This window comes from Hemicordylus capensis, chromosome 1 (assembly GCF_027244095.1).
Source record: "Hemicordylus capensis ecotype Gifberg chromosome 1, rHemCap1.1.pri, whole genome shotgun sequence".
Classification (NCBI taxonomy): Eukaryota; Metazoa; Chordata; class Lepidosauria; order Squamata; family Cordylidae; genus Hemicordylus; species Hemicordylus capensis.
This window is the reverse complement of record NC_069657.1, coordinates 74,595,318-74,614,960: the sequence shown is the minus strand read 5'-3', so window position 1 is coordinate 74,614,960 and position 19,643 is coordinate 74,595,318. Positions and strand designations below refer to the sequence as shown.

The following is a 19,643-nucleotide window of genomic DNA, read 5'->3' as shown; positions in this document are numbered from 1 at the left end:
GAAAATATTAAGTAATTCACCTTTCATAGAGTTGTTGTTTTATCGGCACTGCTGTCAAATCCTCGGCAACTCCACTCTGAAGAATCTTCAGTTGTGCATCTGTTTCCCCAATGCCATAATTTAGCTTTGCCTCAGTGAGTTCCACAGTAAGAGGATGCTGATTCATCTCTAAATGGATGCCAGACATAACCTGAGCACGCTCTCTTCGCAGTCTCTCTATTTCTCTGGCTCTCCTTTCACTAAGCAAGAATCTTTCTTCTATTTCAGATGCTCTTGTTGCATTGACAGTTCTCTTTTCTGCCTGGCTATGGATATCACCAGTACTTCGAGTCAGGCTAGTTAAAGAAGAGTGCGGACCACCCTTCACACCACACCAGTTGCTGAATTTATTGTGCAGAGGAAGGTCACGCAGACTATAGCTTCTAAGCCTGTGAGTCTTTACTAAGGAGGTATTCTCATTTAGTAGAATTTCAGTATTACACTCACTTTCAGTATCAGATACTGCATCATCATCATCATCATCATCATCATCATCATCTTGAACATCACTCGTTTCAGACACTGGAAAAGGGCAGCCCTTTTTGTTTCTCCAAGCCTGGTGGCACTGTGGAGAAAAAGAACCATGCAAACATTCTGGAGATTCATTGGAATTCAATGACGAAGCTCTATAATGCTCATTTAAAGGTGCCCGAAAGGGCTTTTTAGTTGGTGAGGAGTCAGAATTGCCAGTGGGGCTCTCATATTTGATTCCTCCTGAAAGATTTCTTGCCCTTCGGGTGGCACGCATCTGACGAAATGAACGTTCCAGTGGAACAGTCTCTCTGTGATTATCAAGCAAGTATTCCCCATGGCTAGAAAGTTCTAAAGTACTACTTGAGTGATAGAGTCTTTTGGTGTGAATTGCAGTGTGTGTATCAATGGTAAATTTGTGTTCTTGTTTTGAAGCACCTTTTCCTGAAAGCTCTTTGGTTGTGTGTTGATCAGAGACATTTCCAGCCACTTTGCACATTTCCTTGCATTCTCCAGATGTGGTAGACTCACTGTCCATCTCAGTTTGTGAAGAAGTGTCTATTTGCAGCTCCCGAGAATCCAAGTTGTACCATGGATCCGATGCCTTCTTTTCTTCTTTCTTTCTGTTTACTGAATTTGTTGTATCTTTCTGATGCCTAACAGTTCCTTTGAAAGAACAAATGGACTTGCTTAACTCATGCTGCTGGCAGGCTGAACTGGCACTAAGTGTTAAAATTGGAGAAGAGGCTCGGTCTACTAACAAATTGTTTTTACAATATAATTCCCTTGTTTCTGGAATACCAATTTTACCAACAGGTTTCTTATCCTGAGAGTAGCACGCTGGAGGCAGAAAGATGCTAGAGACAGGGCTACTAACTACAGTACATGAAGACTCCTCATCTTTAGAACCCAACGAAGGTGATGTAACAGGTGAAACTTTGGGAGCGCCAAGTGCAAGGGCTGAAGGAGCATTTAATTGTGTTTTGTGCCCTTTTAATGAAGGACTGGCAGCTTCACTGAAGTTAGGCTGAGATATAGAAAAATCTTCTGGAGAATCACCAATATGGTTTTTTATGTTAGGCATGCTCTGCAGTTTCTTTCCCTTGCTCTCTGACATTTTCTCCTTCATCAGAGCTACAGAATCTGAATGCACTACCTTTACAATAACATTTACCTCCTGAGACTTCATTAATTCATGCCTTTCCTCAGTTTTGAGTTGGCTTTCGTTGTTCTTGCTTTTCAGGGACCCTAAAGTATCTGTCTGAATGCCTATGTCTTCTGTTGTTTGTGTACAGCTGTCAGACATCATAGCTCTTGTTCTTTCTTCATCAATTATTTTCTGCTCACTTGGTTCATTATCTTTAACGGTCTGTAGGGACAGGTTTCCTAGCAGCTCAGAAGTGTTGTGAAGGAGCTGGGAAAGATGCAAGGACAGATTCTGCACACTTGACCAAGACGATGGCTGTTGTAATGACCTACTAGCCTCAGGTTTTCTTGTAGACATATCTGTGTAGCTTCGGCGATGCCGCTTCTGTCTTTTATGCCTTGCTGGAGCCTCTGTTTGTGTTTCACGTTCACACGTGAGTAGCCCCTGTGATTTACTGGAGGATACTTCTGATTCAGATGGGTAGAGTAGAACAATTTCATCAACTTGCATGGAAGCATTCCCATATTGCTTAGAGTGATTCTCGCTTCTGGAAATACAGTTTTCTGGTGTAGTCTCAAGGTCGTTGTGAGAAACATTTGTATAATGCTTGCCACTTTCATCTGAATGTGTAGATTCAAAACCTTCTCTTGCAACATCCCATCCTTGGAGATCATCTGTGCTACTTATAGTGCTGGACAAAATTCTTGTATTAGCATAAGAACTGAGATGAGAATGGAAAGGGGAGTTCTGAGAATTCAAACCATTATCCACACTGGAGCATCTCATAACTGTTTGATGATCCAAGCTCAGTGGAGGGGGGTTACTAGAGACATCACTTGCACTTCCAAAAACATACTGTTTCCAACCAATGTTGCAGTGTTCATCTTGTTGCCATGGGCGAATATATGGGTTGATATCACTTGAACTAAAGTGGATTGCATCTTTATTGTCCTTTGGTAGTCCACCTGTTGTCTCCATTTGATACCTTGTGTCCATGTTGCATCCATTTATTGAAGAAATGTTCTGTGAGTGCTTGCCTGTTTCTGAATTCACAAGATTGTTCATTGTGTGGGCAACAGCTATGGGATAGTGAACAGGGGAGTCTTCTGAGGAGCGACTGCCCTGAGTTCTCTCCATATAGTTTCTTTTATCATATGTACTAGATCTCTGGGCTTGGACTGATTTTTTTTGAAATCTGGGTTTGTGTTTCACTGGCACAACACTGTCTGCCTTTAATTTTGAAAAGCTTCCAGTTCTGTGCAGGTCATCTTCAGTTGGAGATGGAGGCTCAACACTCATATTTAGCTCTTGCAATGACTTGGAGGCAGGATTTACAGAAATGTCTACCTTAGAAGAAGTTTCTGAAGGACATTCAAAATTAGACATTACAATAATAGCTGGTGCTGATAAACTATGACTTTGCAGACTTGGCCGTTGCCCGACTTTGTTGCTCTTTGTATTATGTGAAGTGAAAACTAATTTTTCATTCCTCAGTATCTCTAGTTCAGGTTCTTCTTGCAAAGATAAAGAGCTGTTTCCTGATAAATACTTAGAAGACATGCTGTCATTTATTACGGAAAGGTTTGGCTGTTCTGATGTCAAAAATTCTTTCTCACTCGTCATGTCCTTATATTCCGTTATACTATAATTATTTGTATTCGTGGTAGGGACAGTTGTTATATCAACCTTGCTATTTAAATATGATGTATTTTGATCTTGGAGGTCAATACTTGAATTTAAAATGTGATGCAAATTTTTGCCAATGTCTTCTAAGTATCTTTTTTTCAGTGGAACTGCATCCCTGGGCTCTTGATACATTTCATGGTGAGATTTTTCAGATGTATATGTATGCAATCCATTGCCATCAACAATCGAGATTCTCTGAGAGTCAGATTCAGAATCAGATATTGGAAGGTATCCATTTTCTTTTGCAAAAGAAAGAGAAATGGTTTCTGAAGCACATGGCTGCTGGTCAAATATCACAGTATCATCACACTGACTTTCTTCTATCTGACTGGTAGTAAGTGTGGGACAACTTGATGTAACTGCGTCATGTAGAATACCATGTCTTTCAATTTCACTGTTACTCACGTTGAGACTAAGAGAAGTTTCTGAAGATGAGCAAGGGACATTTAGAACAGCTTGATGACAAAACCCTTGACTTTCTTGTACTCGAAAAACAGAAGACAAATGAGGAGTTAAAAAAGCATCTTGCTGAGTATCAGCAAACTGACTACATATAGAAGATAGGGAGCCTTTTGGTAATCTTGGGGAGTCAAGAGTACTTGCTTTTTTAAACACTGTACAAGTGGGAAAATCTTCAATAGAGCATAAAGGAGGTGGTATTGCTTCATCATTGCTTATTTCTTCTGAACTTTGATGAGCGAGCAAGCTTCTGTCTTGCAAACATATTTCTGTCCTTTCCACAAAGTTCTCAGGTTGTAAAAACACATTATCATCTTGGTTATACAGACATTTGCAGGAAGAATCTTGGCCTTGTATTTCCGTTTGATACACTTCTACTACTCCTTGAGTATTTTTTGTACTTTTGCCATCTTGTTGGTGTACAGCATAATCACCTACAGGTAACACAGGGAGATCAAAAACTTTTCTTTCCTCTAAATAAAAAAGGTCAGCGTTGCATTTGTCTATAGGACATTCTAATACCACATTTGACAGTGTAGCTGAACTGTTCAAGAGACTAGCAGAGTATTCAGAAATGTAAGAATTAATATTGTATCGTGTGGAACTATCTTCCCCATAATGAGGATTCTCCCATAGGGGTTGGTTAGAATGCCCTAAAAGATTTACACCATCCTCAATTATCGCCACAGAGTTATCCGAGTGTCCCGCACAAAGATCAGAAGACGTTTTGTACACCAGAACATCAGTGGTTTCTATTTGGCATTCTAATTCTCCAGTAAATATTTTGCTGCTTCTTTTGTATTCTCTCTCAGTACAAATGGCTTCTGGGCATTTTTTCATCTGGTCATATTGCACTAATGAATTCAATTCTTTTGGACTGATAATACTGTTAAAACACTCTTGAGAAGAAAGCTCTGGTAAGGACTGCATTATTTCTTCTACATTTCCTCTGAATATTGAAGATGGGAACATATTTGTATTTTCTGAGGCAAAAGAACCTGATGTAGCACTCTCTTTTTGAGATAGGTTTAATGGTTTTAATTCTTTTTCTGACTGTATGTCTTCACTTGGACAGTATTCACCATGAGAACCACCCATACTTTGACTTGTATTTTCAGAAGAAAACAACTTTTGGAGAGGAATTACTTTGTTTTGTGTGTCATTAACAGAAAGAAAAGCCGGCAATCCGTAGCATTCTGCAATACATGATTTTGAATGTGAGTTATCCTCGCTAGGAATCTTCTCAGATGACATATAATCAGATGTTTTTTGGAATATGAAGTCACCTTTCACCTCTCCATCCTGCTGTTGTACATCAGGCGCAAAGGTAATATATTTATTTTGCATGACATCAGAAATCAACTCATTTTTGCTCCCTTCGTTAAAGGTATACAGTATTTCAGCCTTCAAATCACTGTCCATTTGCGTTTCATAGTACTGAAGAACTACTCCATCACTAATACTTTTACTTAATGGCACTGCATACTTAATGGCATTGCTTGCTACTGTAGGGTCACTCTTCATACTTTCTCCACTTCTGTTTATTCCAGACAACAAAGGACTATATGCAGGCTGATGGGGAAAGTCCTTAACAGCAACAGAAGTTATTCCATAGTTTTGGTTTGGTTTTCTACTCTCTTGTAGATCTTTTTGGTTAACAGTTATTGAATCATTAACAATATTAGCGATAGTCCTTGAAAAAATGTGAGGTAGCCATTCACTTTCTTCTGATACTTCACTTAGAAGGGTGTCATTATTTGAGACCCAGTAACTACATTTTTCCTCTGGTAGAGATTCAGCTTGATTTTGTGAACCACCCAGTTCTGGGCATTCACTGTTCTCTTCAAAATTCCTTCCTTCATTTTCAGTTTTTAAAACATACATGTTTTGTGTATTAGTACTTTTGGTCAGTACTTCAGTTGTAGCCAGTGGGATTGGAGTTATCTGATTTACTTCCTCTTTTTCCTCAGATAGGCTGTGAATTGAGACACATTTATAAACATCAGGCCTGTTTCCAACAAGATTTACATCACAATGTTCTGAGATGCTGTTATCAGAAAAACTTGAAGGAAGACATTTTGATGCATTAATATGTTCAACATTGTTGTCTTGTCTTAACTCTTCACTAACCCCACATTGGTCAGTTATAAGTTCATTGTCACCTGAAGAAACATCAGTACTGTTGTCTTTTAGTGCTCTATTAATGACTCTTGTGCAACTACAAATATCTACTGAATGTCTCTCTTCATGTGTCTCATCTGTATCAAGACATGTTTCTGATAACTGAAGCACATTTTCTTGTTTTTCCAATTCAGAAGCAATGAAATATGTTTCTGTTATCTCACTATCTATATTTGTACCATGATTGTTGCTGTCATAATGCATGATATCATGAGCTGGATTATCTTGTAGCAATATAATGTTTTCATCAGTGTGTCGTCCATCTGACTTGGTATTTACAAATTCTTCCTTTTCTCTTGCATCATTTTGTACTTTGCTTTCTTCTATATCTGTGGGATAATTGCTTTCTTTTGTATTTCCTTGAACGTTATTTTCATTAACATTATTTGTCTGAATAATACTATCATGGCTCATTGCTGATTTTGATGAATGCAGTCCTTCTTTCCTCACATCTTTCAACTGGATCTTCTCTTTATCTCTTTCTTGGTGTGTTACTGTAATAAGCAGCTTCTTAAAACATTCCTCATCATCATTGCTGGGCCTCTGAATCACACTATAACTTTCAGAGTTGCTCTTACTCAATGCAGTTTTATTCTGAGCTTCATCTCGAAGATAATTTTGTGAACTTTTACTCGGACTAGATTTCATTTCTAAAATGTCATTTTCTAACTTGTTGACACTATTTATTAATTTAGTTAATTCTTCAGAGTTTATTGTCTTACTGTTATATTCATCTTTATTATCTTCAGAAGTAGTTACAGCTCCAGTGACAATTCTTTCTTCTAAATATTCAGATTCTTTATTTACACAGGGGCTCTGCTCTTGGGAAGCTATGGCTGATACAACCCCACTTGCCGTGACCTTTTCAGTGTGATTTCTGATACAACCAGAATTCAATTCCACTCCTGAGCAATCATTTTTATTAAGGACCATACACAAATTTGGAGCTTCTTTCTCTTCTCTGGAGGCAGGTAAAGATATATGTTGAGCTCTGGTTCTGCCAGAGTGAACAGTGGAGTCAAAAATAAGAGAATCATTAACCTCCTTGTGTGTTGTGTGTTTCTGATCAGTAGTACTAACACAGCCAGAATTAGTTACAGAAGAACAGCTCTCTTTTAAATTATTGTCCATGTAACAAGATCTGGTCTCACAAACATCCTTAACTATCATGCAATCCTGAAGTTTTTCAGTGTGTTTTTCCACTCTGGTCGTGTCTTGATAATACATATTTGGGTCAGTCTGTGAAACTGATTTATTGTCAAGGTCACAAGAACCAATGGACGGTTCAGTGTTTTCCTCATTTATGTTCACATTAGGACATATTGATTTGTCCATCACCAAATTCATACAAGCGAGCAAAGGTGTTTCCTGGCTGGAGAAAGAAATCATGTTATAATATTTCCCTTCACTGCTCTGCCCCATCACATTTTCAGCATCCAAAGTCAACAAAATTTCTTGGCTTAAGTAATTTTCAGGATAGTCCAATTTTAAACCTGAATGGGAATCACTCATTAAGGCTTTAGTCTGAAATTCAAAATGATTTTCTGAACACCATTCTTCATCTTGAGGTTTATTTTCTTCCTCCTCTCTTAATGAAGGAACCTCTAAAGTAGATTCTGTTAAGACATCTCTATTTTCTTGCATACTGACTGTCTCTGTCTCCTCAGAGGTTTGTATTGGTAGAGCAAATTGACCACTGTGGCAAAAAGCAATCATCTTAGTTGGATGTGATTTACTTTCAGAAGAATCATCTCTGTCTATGGCAATTTCTTCTGCAGACAAATGTTGGTATTTTATTTTCTGCCCAATGTCAACATTAAGTCTGCTATGTTTCAGTAAATGTATTTTATCACCCAAACACTTTTCTTCCTTAACATAAACAAGATTTTTAGTCTTGCTTGATACGTCACAGAGATGGAAGCTTTCATCACTTAATAATGATGTTCCCTCTTTTGAAAACAAATGTTCATGGTCTTCATATTTTTCTTGTGTTGTACACACTGAAGGCAGGCCAGATGATTCATTGGATAACATGGAGGTATGTTTATCTTCAAAGTTTGAATCCTTTATGCTGCTATCAGAGTCATTGTCAATGTCTCCCTTTTCAATTGTTCTAAAGAGACAGTCTTCAAAATTAGTATTTACATATGTTTCTCCTTTCTGGAAAGGGTGAGTACGTGGTGCAGACATTACTGAGGTTATTTTAAAACTCTGATCCTTGGATATCTCAGGATAAACTGAAGAAACAGACAGGTCTTGTTTTTCTTGGGAGAAATTATCTGTCCCTGAGGCTTCTTCCAAACAGCTAGAACTTTGCCTCCACTCATTAGTAGATCTCCCCTCAGAAAATTTATCAGGTTCCTGGGCAGGAGGCTTAGGTGGTGTGGCAACCTCACAGTAATCCTGTTTTACAGAAAATGTAGAAACATGACCAAACGAAATGCTTGTAGTTGAATCAGAAAATGACAACGTGGTTCCTGGAACATCTGTATCAAGATGCTTCCTTGTTTCTGGTAACGGTACTGATGGTGCTGCAGATGCAAATAGCATTTCAATCTTATTAGGCTCACAAGAAGTCCGATGAGGCTGCTTAGAATAAGAGACAAAAGATAATTCAGCAGCTGATTGCCTTAGGTCATCTTTCTTTATCCAAAAATTTGATTTGTTAACAGGATGTAGCTCAGCAACCCGAAATTCTAATTGATCTTGGGAAGAAGGCATTGCTATGATGGGGTTGCTCTTTCCATTTTTCAAGTCATAGGATAACCAAGCATCTGACAAAATTGGAAGATTTTCATCTGAAATGTGTGGTCTTTGATTTAGAGACTCTCCTTGTTCTACAAAACTAATTTTCATTTCCTTTACTGATTGACCATAAATGCTACTGCAACTAGACTGTGTACTGTCATCTAGATAAAAACAACTAGCATTTAGATTAAAGTCATCAGATCTTCTTATAGTTTCTTCAGGATTATGCTGTTTGTTGCTCTTTATGAATTCTGTCTTTGAATTTTGCAGCCTCCAAAAGACCTCTGCAGGCACTTCATCAAGAGATTCTAATTTAGATTCCTCTGCCAAGTCTTCTCCTGACACTTCATCAACATCACCTAGACTATCGAGAGAAAAGCTTCTCTCAGTCAGATTATTGCCTGATGCACACATGGTTCCCAACAGTGAGAGAGGCTGATAGCTGTCATCTTTGCAAAACTTAACAAGCTCCTGATGGACCTCAGAAAAATGCTTTTCATCTTGGCTTTCAATATTGTTTACTTTTTCTGTAAGAGAATCTTGGGACATCTGGCTGTCATCACTTTCAGAACCTTCTGGATCAACAGTGTCCTCAATTCCAGCTGACTCCTCATCCTTCAGTTGCTCTTTGGGGACATTTGCATAAACACAGGAAAGAGAATCCACTGAATAGGTACTATCTGTATCAGAAAATTCTATATCTTCATCTTCTTGCCAGCCCCTCAGTGGATCAGGGGCTGCTTTTGCAATTCCAGTACTCAACACTTCAGCACTGTGCCATCTTTTTTCACCATGACAGAGTGGTTTGTGGGTATTTATATTGTTAAGACTTCCTACTAAGGTTGCTGTCTTTATGAGTTCGTGCTGTTCTTCAGATTGCTTGTCCTTTGAATTTCTTTTCACGTTCTTTGCAGTTTGGCTTAGATGTTGTGTTGACGCTTTACCACATACTGCTGGTTTTTTTAGTTTCTTAATAGAACTTCCTGGAAGTGAACCTTGGCGAGGGGGTTTAAAATCTGTTCTAACCTTTCTACTAACTTCCTGAGATTCATTCTTTTCTAAGTGCTTTCCTGTATGCTGACTTGAATCTCCTAATATTTTTCCTTTGGTCACTTGTTTCCCTATTTCAGTTCCATTCTTTTTCTTAAAGTGGTCAGGAGAGCAACTCTTAGAATTTTGGGTTTTAGATCTAGTTTGCCTTGTTCTATCTAATTTTTCCATTTTGTTGTTATCTTTACAGATATGAGAAATGACCCCTGTATTATTATTGTCTCCTTCTCCTTTATTTCCCAAATATGACGGTTGTTTTTCAGTTAGCTGCCTTTGAGTAAGGAAGGAGGCATCTCTTTCATTATGGACATTATCTCTTCTAGACTGTTCTTTAACTGTTCTGGGAAGATACTCTACAGACAGTGATTTCCTTGGTGGATTGACGTTCGAGCAGCTGTGTGCTGAGGTAGATAATTCAGAGGAGGGATCCTTCTTCACAAAAAGACTGTAAAAACAAATGAGTCATACAAAAATAATCAGCCTCATACATTTAGTGTGGGAAATCATTTTAAAAGGAAATTTACAATATAGGTGGCCCTCATTATCTGTGGGGGTTCCGTTCTGACCTAAAACCATGGATAACAAAACTGCAGAGAACAACACCTTGCGACTAAGGGAAATGGGAGTTAGGTTCCTTGAGGCTAAAAAAGGGCTAAAAAGGTAGGGAGGAGGCAGAAATAAGAGCAATAAAGTACTGTACCATGCTCTCCAGGTCTCCACCAATCCAGCAATCACCCCCCCGCCCAGTCCTCAGATTTTTGGCAAATGATCACGGGGATTTTTTAAAAAGAGCCACAAAATGGCTCCATGCTGCAAAATGGTGGCCGGAAATATAGCCCATTCACAGATACGTGAAACTGTAGGTGCTAGGACCACAGATAATGGGGGCGTGTACTGCTTTCAAAAATCATATGTACAAAATGGAATTCCTATCATCTACATTTGCTTAGATGACAAGAGGCTACACTGTCGGTGGTCTGACAGAGACAAGGAGAATCAGTGCTAGGTGTCTACAATATGGCTACTGCTCTTGGACCAAAATAATATGCAAGCTATGCCAGAGTGGAGGTCAACAGTGTGGTGCAGCCCCCACCCTGAGCCCTAAGAATCACTCCCTGAGGGAATTTAATGCCTAGCAAAAAGTTGGGTAGGTCCATCGTGATCTATGAGACAAATCGGAGCCCTCAGCAAATTGTCAGTCCCCATTGAGAGAACTGGCTGACCAGCCAATATTATGATGGCCTGGTTTAATTTAAGATCACACTGGAGCTAAGAGGATCTCAGTGCATGATGGACTGAGGTTCTTACCCTTGAAAAAATATCCCCTAAATTTCCCTATTATAATACTACTTAGTAGTCTTATGTGGATTTCCTGCAGGCTCATGTTCCTGCCAGTTGATAGGACTGTTAAGAAACCTGTGAGCATTTTGTATTCCTTGTAGAAAACTTTCAGGTTTGATCATTCACTCCAGGAAACCATCACACACACACACACACACACACACACACACACACACACACACACACACCCCTAGCAGTTTTTCAACAAGTTCTGAATGGACAGATGCAAAGGAAATTTGATTTGAAGATTTTCCCCGTATAAATTTCACAATAAAACTGTCCCATGCACGTCTGTTTACTAGAATTGTCATCAAAGTAAATTTAATAAATTAAGAATCTATCTTTAATGAATGAATGATTGAATCAATCAAATAAATAAATATAACTACAACTATATTTTACCAAAACCTTAATACAGGTACAATTTTTGAGATACTGAGGGAATTTGAACTTTGCATTTAATAAACAAAAGCTGCACCTCATGGTTAGAAGAAATTGTGACTTTTAATATTTTGATTTCTAGACTAGAACATCAGAACCAAACAGCCTGAAAAAATAAGCCAGTGTGTCTAATGCTCAGCCTTGCCAATTAAGACTTGCCCTGTGAGTGATAAACCTGCAGTTGATAAATCTGTTGGTTCAAGCTATTAAAGTTTGCAGCCATAATGATTAAAAGTGTATTCCTGAATTAATGAAGAACATTAAAAAACATACTTGGTCAAACCAAATTATTAGTTCAAGAAGCTACTGTAAAAGGTATTCACCTGCAACTGGGGACATGTGGCAGGCAAAGATTTAAAAAGGAGTTTCTTCTGCGTTGTAAGGAGTCCAAACCTGATCCTGATCTGATCCTTGGATACTTGCAGTCCCAGGATGTTACTATAGTATCTTGGTTCAGAGACTGGGAACATTTCCCATTATCCTCACTGATCCAGCAACTAGCTTCTAATTGTTCCAGATTTTTCTTGGCCTCAAGCAATTTCTGCTTCTTCACAATCCTCTCCAAATGCAGTTTGACCTTCTTCTTCCTTAAATTTTTTTCCGCTTTCTTCAAGGAATATTTTCGTAAAAGTTCTAGCTGTACCAGTTTCTTCTTGTTCTGCTCTGTGAGAGATGGGCCAGTCTTAGATTCCAGTATATGTTGAACTCCAGCTTCTGCATAGGATTTGACATCCGTCTGTACAGCAGTTTCCCGCTGCTGCTGGACAGCCAATTGTTTCTCTTCATTAATCAGCCACTGCTGGTCTAAGAATGAACAGAAAAACTGAAGTAAGATCAGGAAGTCTTATTTTTAGCATGTTAGTAAATTAGAAACAACACAGAAGGTCTATTTGAAAGAGACAATAAATTGCATGTTATTTTGTCAACCTGTGTTGAAAAATCAGTTAATCAGAATCAGGTTCATGTTTGTCATTCTAAATTTAACCTTTCTAGAACCACAAATTCTGACACTTTAGCTACTGCTCTTCCTGACTTAAAAATCTTTGCATGGCATGAAACACAAGTTTCATGGAAGGGAACAAATTTCAAGTTAGCGAGGGTGGGTTTTAATCACAACTAATACACTACATTCCCCAGCTACCATTACCAAGAGCTGGATGAAGGTGAGAAGAGGAAAGGCCAGGTTTGCCTATTGTGACAAAATGGGTGGTTTCGCTTATTCTAGAATTTCAATTAGAAAATATTTGTATTCATTCATTCATTCATTTGATTTATATTCTACCCTTCCCAAAGTGGCTCAGGACTGTTTACATTAAAATAAAAAATACATAATAAAACAGTTAAATTTTAAAAAACCACATTTAAACCAGAATTAAAACTTTAAAATTAGAACTGGATATCATTAAAGCCAAGCTAAAACGTTGGGTCTTTAAGGCTCTCCTGAAGTCCTCCAAGGAAGATAATCCACAAGGAGCACTTTCCATAACCTAGGGGTGACAACTGAGAAGGCCTGATCCCAGGTTGCCACCAAGTAGCACCTGAAGACGGGCCCTTCCTGATGATCATAATAAGCAGTGGGGATCATGTAGAGAAAGGCGCTCTCTCAGTTAACCTGGACCTAAGCCATTCAGGGCTTTAAAAGGTAATAATCAGCACTTTGTACTTTGCCCAAAAACATATCAGTAACCAGTGCAACTGTTTAAGAACAGGCATAATGTGGTCTCTCTGGGATGCCCCAGATACCAATCTGGCTGCTGCATTTTGAACTAACATAAGTTTCCAAACTACGTACAAAGGCAGCCATACATAGAGTGCATTGCTGTAGTCCAACCTGTCCTTGTCATCAATATCAAGAAATGGCATTAGCCCCTTAAACGCATGCCTACACGCAGTAATGGGTTGGATGAGGGATAAACTGAAGCTGAATCCAAGCAAGATGGAGGTGATCATTGTACCAGCTGGTAAAAAGGGCTGCCTTTGTACATAGTTTGGAAACTTCGGTTACTTCAAACCTGGAAATTACCAGCTGGTGTACCACTGTTTTCAAAATGCGGCTGCCACAAACTCTGGCAAAAGAAACGCAAGGAGACAATAAAGGAGGCAGAAAGAGAGTTTCAGAAACATTTTGCTAAAAGTATGGAGGGAAATAACAAAATTTTCTTTAAATATTTCAAAAGAAGGAAACTGGCCAGGGTGGCAGTTGGACTGTTAAATGATGAGGGAGTGAAAGGGTAAGGAGGATATGGAGAGCAAAGGAGGATATTGTAGAGAAGCTGAACAAGTTCTTTGCATCTGTTTTCATGGCAGATCATACTGAGCATATATCTGTGCCTTGGATCAGTGAGGTTCCCGAGAACTGAGTTTCTCAGGGACAGAGGCCAAATAACTGAGTCAGATAAAGGTGATGAGATATGATGTTCTAAACTGTCTGGAAAAATAAAAAATTAACAAATTGCTAGGGCCAGATGGCATCTACCCAAGAATCTTTAACGTACTCAAATATGAGATTGCTGTGGTCCTTGCAAAAATATATTACTTATCCCTACAAGCAGGCTCTGTACTGGAGGACAGGAAAGTGGCCAATGTAACACCAATTTTCAAATAGGGATCTGGGAAATTACAGGCCGGTTATCTTAACATCTGTTGGGGATAGATAGAAAAACTTTATTGTGGTCTTTAATCAGTACAGAAGCATGAGGAAAAAACACAGTGTCATACACATACAGTATAACAACAGCATAGCTTTATGAATATACAGTGGCATGATAAATTGTTCCACTACAGAGGTCATTAGTTGTTGTCGTATATTCATTTCTATTAAACAAAATTTAGCCATGTTATGGGTAACGTGGGCTTGATGATCTGATAAAAGAAATAAAACATATGCTTCATCTCCTCTGCCTAGTAGATCCTTAATCAAGGGTGAAATTAATGATTCGCGCGAATCCCTGTAAAAGTTACAATATAATAAAACATGACCCATATCCTCTATGGCCTGTGTACTACAGGGCCAGTAGCATTCAGAGTAGTGAGTCCCACCATATCTGTCATATAGCACTGCTGAGGGCAACACATCAAAGCGGGCCAACACAAATGCTCTGCGATATTTGGAAACCATTAGGGCTTCAGTAATCAGCTGGCTTGGTGCTAAAGGCACTATCCACCCCCAGCACAGTACCTCCAGTAACTGTTGCTGGTGTCTATCATGTTTCTTTTTAGATTGTGAGCCCTTCGGGGACAGGGTTGCATCTTATTTGTTTGTTGTTTCTCCGCGTAAACCGCCCTGAGCCATTTTTGGAAGGGCGGTATAGAAATCGAATGAATGAATGAATGGTCTCCATAATTTAAGTCATTTTGGGGCCTTGCTTAACTCCTGTTGCCATCCATGTCCAATATTCTTTGTTTAATAGCCTTTTTTGCTTGCTCATTGCCCATGGATTGCAGCACTTCAGAAGAATAGCCACAAGAGGCAAGCTTTTCTTTAACAGCTGACTTCCACTGCACCTGAAAACTGTCTTGAAGATTCAGTAGGGCCAGGCCCATTGGTAAGAATACCACCTTCAACCAGTAGTTAAGGGTAGTAATCCACACTTGGGTTTCCACTTGCGTGACTCCCAATTCCAATCTTAATGCTGTATTGGAGATGCATTTGGGGGCATCTGTTGGGGGCAAATTAATGGAAGTATTCTCAAGGATAAAATTGTTAAACCTTGTAGAAAAACAAGCCCTGCTAAAAGAAAACCAGCATAGCTTCTGCAAAGGTAAATCTTGCCTCACTAACCTTTTAGAGTTCTTTGAGAATGTCAACAGGTGTGTGGATAAAGGTGATCCAGCTGACATAGTATACCCAGACTTACAAAAAGCTTTTGACAAAGTTCCCCATCAAAGACTCTTGAGAAAACTCAGCAGTCATATAGGGTAAGGGGACAGGTTCATGTGTCAATCAGTAACTGGTTGAAGGAGAGGAAACAGAGGGTAGGAGGACAGTTCTCTAAATGAAGGGAAGTAAGATGTGAGGTCCCTCAGGTATCTGTACTGGGACTAGTGCTCTTTAACTTGTGCATCTAGAAGTTGGGGTAAGCAGCAAGGTAGCAAAATTTGCAGATGACACCACACTATTTAGGGTAGTGAAATCCAAAAGATTTTGCAAGGAGCTCCAAAAGGATCTCTCCAAACTGGGGGAGTGGGCAACAAAATGGAAAATACAGTTCAGTGTTAACAAGTGTAAAGTAGTGCATATTGGGGTAAAAAAGCCCCAACTTCATATATATGCTGATGGGGGTCTGAGCTATCAGTGATTGACCAGGAGAGGGATCTTGGGGTAATGGTGGAGCTTGCTGAAAGAGTCAATTCAATGTGTGGCAGCTGTGAAAAAGGCCAATTCCATCATAGGGATCATTAAGAAAGGGTTTGAAAATAAAACTGCCAATATTTTAATGCCATTATACAAAAGTATGATGTGGCCACATTTGGAGGACTGCATGCAGTTCTGGTCACCATATCTTAAGAAGGACATTGTAGAATTGGTAAAGTTACAGAAGAGGGCAACCAAGATCTTCAGGGTCCTAGAGTACCTTCCTTATGAGGCAAGGCTACAACACCTGGGGCTTTTTAGTTTAGAAAAAAGATGACTGAGATGAGACATGATAAAGGTCTATAAAATCACACATGGTGTGGAGAAAATTGATAGAGAGATTTTTCTCACTTCTCATAACACTAGAACCAGGGGTCATCCCATGAAATTGATTGCCAATAAATTTAGGATCAACAAAAGGAAGTTCTTTTTCACACAACACATAATCAACTTGTGGAATCCTCTGCCACAAGATGTGGTGACAGCCAACAGCCTGGATGGCTTTAAGAGGGGCTTAGACTAATTCACAGAGGATAGGTCTATCAATAGGTACTAGTGAGGGGTCTATAGGCCACCTCCAGCTTCAGAGGCAAGATGCCTCTAAATACCAATTGCAAGGGAGTAAAAGTAGGAGAGAGGGTATGTCCTCAGCAGTGTTCCCTCTAACTTTTTTCATCAGTGAGCAGAATGAGTTTTGTTGTGGGCAGCAGTATCAAGGAAGTGTGCACACATATGCATGTGGTGTAGGGGTGTGCAAACAGGTTCGACGCTGAATGTCTTAGACATCGAACAGGTTCAGTTTGACCATTCGGGGTAGAACCGAACCACCCCGTTCGGTCCAACTCCAGACCGAACACCGCCCGATGTTTGGGGGGTTTGCAAGCTTCATATTGTTAATTAAAACAAAAAACAAAACAAAAAAACCCTTTACTCCCCTCAGGGGAGTTCCTGGAGGCGGCGGGGTGTGTGTGTCTGCGGAGGTTCCTCCTCCCCCCGCTGGCCTCCCTCATGCTGTCCTCGGCTGGTTCGGTCGCTCTTCAGCTGGTTTTCAGCCTTCGCCCAGCAGCCATTATGCAGCCCATGTGCCTGTGCACATGGCCTCTGCAGAACTGGCCAACGGTGGCATGAGGGAGGCCGGCAGGGGGAGGGGGAACCTCTGTGCCCCCCCCACCTCCAGGAACTCCCACGAGAGGAGTAAAGGTTAAATTTTTTTATCAATATGAAGCTCACGAACCCCCCCGGACCAAACCCAACCAGGCCAGACGGTTCCGTGCACACCCCTATGGGTGACAATACAAGTCCTGAAAGGAAATGTGCTACTAGGGATGTGTTCTCCTCCTCCTGATCGAAACACTGACAGTAACTGGGAATTGCAGAAGGAAATCAGGGAGGCATCAAAAAGAGACAAAGTTGTAATAATGGGTGACTTCAGTTACCCACACACAGACTGGGCAAATTCACATTCAGGTAATGACAAAAGAGGCCAAATTTCTAAACACACTGAATGGCTGTGCCCTAGAACAGTTGGTCATGGAACCAACCAGAGAAAAGGCTACCTTAGACTTAATTCTAAGTGGTGTACAGGACCTGGTACAAGATATCAGTGTCATGGAACCTTTAGGTAACAGTGACCATAGTATGATCAAATTCAGCATACAGCAAGGAGAGAATTACCAAAGAAGTCTAACAGACACTTTGAATTTAAGAAAAGGCAACTTCTCTAAAATGAGGAGTTTGGTAAAAAGAAAACTGAAAGGGAAAATCAGGAGAGTCACTTCACTCCAGAACACATGGAGTTTATTTAAAACCACAATAATATAAGCCCAGTTAAAACGTGCACAAGAGGAAAGGAACCACTAAGTCCTGGAGGATGCCAGCATGGCTAATAAGTAAAGTCAAGGAAGTTATAAAGGGGAAGAAGACTTCCTTCAGACATTGGAAGGCCTCTCCAAATGAAGATAACAGAAAGGAACACAAACTCTGGCAAAATAAATGCAAGGAGACAATAAAGGAGGCAGAAAGAGAGTTTGAGAAACATTTCACTAAAAGCATGAATGGGAATAACAAATTTTTCTTTAAATATATCAGAAGAAGAAAACCTGCCAGGGTGGCAGTTGGACTGTTAGATGATGAGGGAGTGAAAGGGATTATTAAGGAGGAAAGAAAGTTATAAGTTTATTCGGTCATTGACCAGCAATTATTAAGGAGGATATGGAGATTGCAGAGAAGCTGAACTGGTTCTTTGCATCTGTTTTCATGGCAGAGCATACTGAGCATATACCTGATGCACCAGGGTGAGACCCGGGTGCAAGAGCACGCCCAAGCTATGAACTTCTTGTTTCTGGGAGAGTGTGACCTCATCCAGAACAGGCAGATCTATCCCATCTTGCATTGGGTGCTATAATCGCAGTTTTAATAGATCAAAGGGGGGAAGAAGGGGGGAAGTATCTGTGTGTGTGCATGTGCATGCGTTTGTACCTTCAGGTCTCCTGTTCAGATTGTACATTGGGTAATATATTGGGTAATATAGACAGTATATTGGGTAATATAATACAATACAATATAATTATAATATAACTTTGTAAACTTGTGGAGATTTATTTTATTATTTTCTTTATATTTTCAGACTAGGGTTTGGATAAAAAAAGTTTTTCTTCTTTTATATTTTGTCATAGTTTTAAGTGTTTCCTTAGGATGTTTAAGACACCCTCAATCGGTAGTGTTTCTCTGGTCTACCAGGAGTGCTGGTCTTGTGGTAAAAAGCAAGCAGGAATTGTCCCCTTTGCTAAGCAGGGTCTTAGCCCCTGCTTGGCATGTGGAAGGTTCCAGATTCCCTCCCTGGCATCTCCAAGGTGCTTTCTAGATTACACACTACAACAGCGGTAAAATGCTTTGGCTTGGCAGGATCGTATTGAAAACAATCCCCAGAATCTCAAACTTCTACAACAGGAAAATACAGCTGCATTTTTGCGATACACATGTAATGTTGTAGCACTATAATGCAAAGATAAAATCCGAAATGTGAACAGCATCTTGCTGCCAGTGCAGGGATTGTGGTGTCAAAACATAGGAAGTACGGAAGGACATTTAGCAGATAGTAGTGATGCTGTTGTAGGGTGTAATCTGGAAAGCGCACAGGTAACGCTGCCTGGGAGATATTCCTGCCTGTAACCTTGGAGAAGCTGCTGCCAGTCTGTGTGGACAATACTGAGCTCGATGGCCCCACATTAGGGATGTGCATGGAACCAGCTGGCCCAGTTTGGTTCGAGGCCCAACTGGCCTGGAACCCAACTGCGCCAGTTCGGTCTGGCAACCCCCTCCGTAAAAGTGAGCGGCCGCCATTTTGGCCACTGCCACGCATGCGCAAATGCCCTCTGTGAGGCCATAGGCCATGCCTGGCCAAGACTAAGTTTACCTGGCCGCGGCAGTGATGAGGGAGGCCAGCGGGGGGAGAGGGAACCCACATGGACACCCCCCCTCCGCGGCTACAGCAAGCCCCCTGAAGGGGCTGCAGGTAGTTACTTTTTACATTTTTAATTTTTAAAAAAAGTTTGCAGACCTGCCGGACTGGACCTGGTCGTCCGGCTCTGGTAGGAACTAGGCGGGGTGTGTGTGTGTTCGATCACGAACCCACGAAGCCCCAGACCAAACCGTTGGACCGTGGACCGCCAGACCGGTTCTGCACATCCCTAGTCACCCACAGAGTTTCTGTGCAGGTTTTCTAGC

The 19,643-nt window shown here is 40.3% G+C and overlaps 1 protein-coding gene across 3 annotated transcripts in view; it reads right to left on the bottom strand.

Annotated features, from left to right (window-relative positions):
- STARD9 (StAR related lipid transfer domain containing 9) overlaps positions 1 to 19,643 on the bottom strand; it is a 184,857-nt gene that overhangs the window by 31,625 nt on the left and 133,589 nt on the right. For all 3 annotated transcript variants that reach the window (XR_008313825.1, XM_053285880.1, XM_053285881.1), the window contains 2 exons: positions 11,887 to 12,367; positions 21 to 10,226 (listed from right to left, as the gene is read on the bottom strand). Coding sequence is in view for 2 of the 3 variants with exons in the window: in XM_053285880.1 (XP_053141855.1) it covers positions 21 to 10,226; positions 11,887 to 12,367 (10,687 nt within the window). In the remaining variant the exon portion in view is untranslated. The remainder of the gene's footprint in view (positions 1 to 20; positions 10,227 to 11,886; positions 12,368 to 19,643) is intronic.